The following is a 6670-nucleotide window of genomic DNA, read 5'->3' on the forward strand; positions in this document are numbered from 1 at the left end:
AAACGTGTCTCACTAGTAGTATTACTGACGATTTAAATGAAATGCCGATTGACGATGATGTCGAGTTCAGTATTGGTCATGTGACTAATTTTGACGACTATTCACCTCATGATGATGAAATAACTACTTCTTTTGAAGAAAGTACTGCTTGTGGTGAGATTTCCCAGACAGCACAGAATATTTGTGAATATTTATGATAAATATTTATTAATATTCATTTTTTTGAAATATGTTATATGTATATATATTCCACATATTTTATACAAAGCTACATATTTTATATAAAGCTTTATTCGAAATATTATTAAAATATAGACTAAATATTTTATGTAATATTTATGATAAATAAAAATAAATATTTCTAATAAGTATTTTTTACTTGGATTATAATGTCTCATTAAGTATTTATACTATAACATTTACAATAAATATTTCATAATATTTATAATAATGTTTATGATCTGTGCAATCTAAGAGACCACAAAAATATTTATAAAATATTAAAATAAATCTTATAAATATTTTGTAAATATTTTATAAATATTGTGTGCTGTCTGGGTTGTTCTTAATGAAAAATATATTTATCTATATTATAACGTATGTAACAACTATAATTATTAATTATTAGCGTTATTAATTATTTATAATAACATATTAAGTATTGTGATGTAATCTATTTTGTATTTGCACTTTATATTTTAGATTCATTAATTGTAAAAATAAATGATTAAATTACCGTCGAGAGAGGTTCTTACGATTTTATATTTATGCATGCAACACTATTATTTGTTACAGATATTAATTTATTTACTTATTCCCCTACATTACAAGAATTAGCATTACTAAATCAAGTTGAAGAATTAGAAAATACTATTAACATTATTCAAGAAGAGGGCCTTAAATATATTGCCGGTTACGCAGCGTCTAGATTTGCAAATAAGTACAATCATTTAGGCACTTCGACTGAAATGGTAGTTAATCTACAAAACGACTGGATTAACCACATTTCAAAAGGAAAATTAATAAGTCCTTGTTCTGAATTATTGGAAGTAGCAAAAATAATGAACGAAGAATTTCAAAATTATCATGGGAACTTCATTCAGAAAGGTCCAGGGATTTTTAAAATAATTGCAAATAAAATAGAAGAAAAAATAATAAATACGACAATACCACGAGAAGTATTATTATGTTTAATTCGTACGCGAACTTACATCAGAGTGCGAATAATTAACAAACAAATTTCGGCCGACAATCACAAAAGAAAGTATAACAAAAAAATGTCTATATTTACAAACCGTAGAGTTACTACCAAATAATTTTAATATATATTTATATTTTTTACGTATATATTTATTGTCTGTTACTTTTGTCCGTTTACATTTATGTTTGTATTGTCAAAATACATTTATAATAAATATTTTTATATACATTCTTTAAGAACTTGCTCAATTTCAAATACCCTCTATAATTTTATAAGATGGCGGAAACTTATCACGCTTTCTTATTGGTCAATAGAAATGCCTGCGCATAAGCACACCTTGTTTCTTACACCATGGATCACGCGAAGTCGAGATTCGTGTGTCCCTTCCCCTCTTGCCCTTCTTTTTTTGTTTAATGTCCGCCTTTTTGCAAGAGGATGATGCAACCGGCGATGATGATTTTAGGTAATTAGCCGAAGGTGGGAGCATTAAATGTGCTGTCTCAGGCTGTTTATTTCCATCAGCATCATGACCACCGCTCGCGCGCCCGAAAAAAACATTAAAGTCCTCAAGGGACGCAGAAACTCGTGTACCAACGGGTGCCGAGCCACCGCCAGAATCCGGCGGGGCAGAGACACCTTCTTGCATAGCAGGGACAAAAGGCTACTGAGCAGGCAAAAAAAGAGCGTACTTACGCGTAAAAGGATAAAAGAAACCTCAAAGAGGAAAGCACAGATAACAAGAAAAGCAGGCCAAAGCCGGGGAAGCACAGGAGACAACGGCAGAGCGCAGGCGCAAAAAGGTCCACACTGTACCAGTGTTGCCAGATGCCTTTATCGACTTCCCCCTAAAACAGTCTCGGATTCTCCCTAAATCTCCCTGAGGAGTACTGAAAAAAACCCTAAATTTCTCCCTAAATGTTATTCCGTTTATTTATAGACGTTTTTCAATAAATTTTTATTATAAATGTTTTCTGTTTATTTATAAACGATGAGTTTAAGCTAAAAACAATAGATCATTTACACGACAGCAATGATGTGAATAAAAAATTATCAAATATTATGTTCAAAATAAAATAATTGAACATTAAAAATTTCTATTTAATTTAATAATTTTACATATTAATGTATAATATAGAGAAGGGAATAAGAAATATTTTAAATCTATTTTTAGAAGGTAAACATTTCAAGCTAATATTATATGACGTATTTATTAAATTTAAATTAGTAATAAACACAGATAATAAATTAAATACACAATACATAAACAATGTACATATATACATATATTACATTTCTTTAATCGCTTATACAGTTATGCACACGGTATATAATTTTAAAGAGGAATACGTTACATCACAAAAAAAGAAATTTATGCCTTAAATTTTTCAGTCATATCAAAATAATTTAGAACATCTAAAGCTTCGTTATCGATTTGTCCTCCGTAAACTGTCTCACTTACAAATTTTTGTAACATTTGTCTTGATGGTTGAAAGTCTCTGCATGTATTCGGCAATAAAAATCGCACTCTGAGGATTGCATCTAATGTTCTAATGATTAGTCTATTTCGCAGCTTATCTTTGATAATATTCATTATTGAAAATGCTCTCTCGACTTCAGCGTTAGAAAATGACAGATAGAGAAGCGCAAGAACTAATTTTGAGACGTGTCCAAAACGCTTTTCACCGGCAGCATCTGTTTCATTATTTACTTTAGCACAATAATCTTCTGAATTATTTGTGTTTACTTCGAAACGATGCAGAGCATTCCACTCTTTAACGGTAGATTCAATGTCCAAACAAATTTCTTTAAAACTAACAACTATATCTATAATGTCATTTTTTTATTTATTCATTGCATTTTCTGGAGTGAAATAACTAAGTTTTTCTAAAATTTGCAAATTTTCCGGAATTTGCTTTTGTAATTGTTTGACTAATTCGATATAAAATGCTTTGCACCTTTCTTTAATGTCTTTCAAATTTTGAGGATTAATCTTTGAAGAAAATTCATTAAAATAATATCCATAATCCACACAATCTACAAACATGAGATAATCTTGAAAGTTATAATTAGTCAAATCTTGATGTTTTACCTTTTCCAACTGACTAGGCACAACGATTTTTTGTAAAATTAAATATAACAGATGATTAAGATCTTTGAACAGTTTAAGTGGTTCTATTTCATTAGACTGAAAAAGTTTATTTATGTTGGTAATATCTTTTAAAGCATCACGTAGAAATATCAAATAAATCTTATTTTCATCACTTTTATACATGTTGTATAATTCCTCAGCAACATATCCTTCACTGCATCGATTGGAATTTTTAGCCATTTCAAAATATAGTTTCAGTTCATCCCATTGATCAATAATGGTTTTAATGGCTTCTATACGAGCGAGCCACCGAGTTCCTGATAATTTAGCAATTTTTTTCGGCATATTCTGATTTATAGTTTCATATATTTTCCTATATTCGATAATTCTTTTTGTACTATGCGAAAACCAAGTGTGACTCTTTTTAACTAAGTAATCTAAATTTCTTGGTAAAACATCACAAGACTTTTCAGCGGTCAGATGAAGTGAGTGACAAACACATTTTATAACCACTAAATGAGGAATTATACGTTTTAATCTAGATGCTACCGAGTCATTTTTGCCAACCATACTGTTCGTTCCATCGACCCCTATATATATATATATATATATATATATATACCAATTAAATGTTTTATATTTAAACCATCATTTTGAAGATGATTTATCAATAAGTTGGTTATACTTTCAGCGGTTCTAATTGAATTAATTTATAAAATGTGCGAATTTTCTTTAAAATTAAGCTAAAAAATCGAATCATAGTACATAAGACTTTTGTGTTATCTATCGCTGTACTTTCGTCAATAATTAACGAATAATAAGATTCTCCCAAGTCATCAAGCATTTCTTTAAATAAACAAGGGGAAATGACATTTACAATCAACCCTGTACATTTTGTACGGTGAATCTTAATATTTGTAAGTACATGAGAAGTCGCGTCCAAATCTTTTATAATTTTGCCAAAATCATCAATAGCTATTTTTAACTCAGCTATTTTTCGACGATCATTAATATGTAGTGTTGTAAAATTTTCAATTTTATGGAGTTGCAAGCATTCCTTATCATTCTTCGCATTTTGAATGTGCTTTTTGGTGCAGCTATGCGTTTTCAACGATTTTCGATGTGCTAAAATATCGATATTACAAAAAGCACAGCGTGCTTTCGTATTGTCCCCAATACAGGGTTTCAACCAACCTAGAAGATTCATTAATAAATTATAATTTGTATTTCTAAAATTAACTTTGCCAAATTAAATAACAAAATTAATTCTTCACACCTTTGAATTCGATTTCATTTTCCCAAGTTTTTACGTACTTTTATATGTACTGCTTTTGATTAGTTGTTTGTGGCATATTGTCAAATTTTAATAGTAAAAAGTAACGACAGTTAGAGATTGGCACACTTTACACGAGCGTCTACATTTATAGATATTATAAAGTTTATGTACTGTAAAAAGATATATTACGTAGGCTCAATCTCAGTAAACTATTCCAGCGAGCATTATAACATACCTTATTTTTATGCAAATGCAGTAGCCAACTTGTCTAGTTTATTTGTAGTGCTATATTGAAAATAGCTGACACTCTGATGAGGATGAGAGGTTGTACATACATCCGCATTACTACATGGCGAGTTTCAAAATATACGTAGGCAAGCATCAACGGCAATACAATTAATACAGTTATGCAATGCACGCACAAATGCAAACTTTCGTAAATTCTGTATCTGTCCCTTGCTCCCCTATCTTCTTCTATCGCTGTCTTTTTTTCGACCAGGCGCGCGCAACGCTACTCGGCCACTACGCGAGTCAAGTACGGCCACCAAGAATGGAAATGTAGGCTGCAAGCAAGAAGACTAGAACTAAGGAGGATCAACTCGTGTGGTGGGGGTGAGTCAAAAAACGTCCGCAGTTATTCACACAATGTGCAGCGGCACTGCGCATTGTGTGAAAGTTCGATATAAGAGCGACAAAGTGACGATTATAGAACGACAAAGCGACGACTATATAGAGCGACAGAGAGGACTAATGAAGCGCAAGAGTGGGGGAAGTTATCCGTCGCCACTTTTTACCTCACCCCCACTACCGCTATTGGCACGAGTTGATCCTCCTTAGTTCTAGTCTTCTTGGCTGCAAGGCACGAAACATCGCAGCCAACCAGCGCCGTGGAAAACAAATTTCTTTATAGTAATCAGAAACTCTAAACATATTCACTAAATATTTTGTCTCCCTAAATTTCTCCCCAAAACTACAAAATAACCCTAAACGTTCTCCCTAAACATTTTGTCTTTCTAAATTTCTCCCCAAGCCTAAAAAATAATCCTAAATCTAGGGAGAAAATCCACGATCTGGCAACACTGCACTGTACGAGAGCTCACGAGCGAATGAAAATCACAATGATGAAACTATGGGTGCGTTCAGCAGAACGTTTGTTTTGCAACTGTTGGAAGTTTCCTTCGCGCTGATTGGATCATACTTTTAGATCTAGAAGAATGGTCCTATCTCAGCAGACAATCATAAAACGGTTGCAAAACTGTTGAGTCTGCTGAACGCAGCCAATGCCAAAATGTCGTATGTCAGAAACTATGAAGTTTACAGAGCTACAACTTACAGCGTCACTAGAGTGAGATAGCATGATTTTTCTCTCTCGCACAATTTCGATGAATATTGGCAGACTTCAGGTGTCCAGATTCTGATTAGAGGGTCTCTACTTTCGATAAGTCAAATTTGAGTTAGTTTCACTGAAAAATATGATAGACGTAACCACCTACTGCCACTTAGTACCTTCATGAATCATGATAACTCAACGCTGTCTTGTATACCATGAGTTGAGTTATATCATTTTCGATTGGGGTGCACGGGGTGCACTAGAGATCCTTAAATAAGAGATACGCGAACTTCGAGCATTTGCAAGACCTCCATCATATGTCATATGTGTGTGGAGGTCGTCATGTTCTTGCAAATGCTCGAAGTTCGCGCATCTCTTACTTGAGGATCTCTAATATCGTTTTCGATTGGGGTGCACTAGCTGCACTCAGTGTCAAGAGCGTGTTCGATTGGCAATGCCAATGCGCACTTAGCTAGTGTCACGTGTTCATTTGACCGCACGACACTCGCGTAGTGCGCACTAAGTGGCACGAGATATTTTGACGGTGCCAGTCCAGTGCACTGGATACATATATAGGATATCAGTGCATCGTTTTGTCACATGAAAGGATATACAGTAGGGACAAGCAAATCTGTAATTTATAGCATGCAAATGTGTACAATTATTGATAAGTATGTACATATATTAATAAATATATATATTATATATATATGATATTCTTGATATCTTATATATTATTTAATTACATATAGTAAAAAATCATTACTTAAAGTT

General features: G+C 32.6%; 1 protein-coding gene across 1 annotated transcript in view; it reads right to left on the reverse strand.

The window, feature by feature from the left end:
* LOC108723964 (uncharacterized) overlaps nt 1-6670 on the reverse strand; it is an 18083-nt gene that overhangs the window by 5455 nt on the left and 5958 nt on the right. Inside the window, exons 5-6 of the mRNA XM_018450042.1 lie at nt 2661-3025; nt 1538-1862 (exon numbers count right to left, since the gene is read on the reverse strand). Of these exons, the coding sequence (XP_018305544.1) occupies nt 1538-1862; nt 2661-3025 (690 nt within the window). The remainder of the gene's footprint in view (nt 1-1537; nt 1863-2660; nt 3026-6670) is intronic.

This window comes from Mycetomoellerius zeteki, unplaced genomic scaffold, assembly GCF_001594055.1.
Source record: "Mycetomoellerius zeteki isolate Tzet28-1 unplaced genomic scaffold, Tzet1.0 scaffold259, whole genome shotgun sequence".
In the NCBI taxonomy this organism is placed as follows: domain Eukaryota; kingdom Metazoa; phylum Arthropoda; class Insecta; order Hymenoptera; family Formicidae; genus Mycetomoellerius; species Mycetomoellerius zeteki.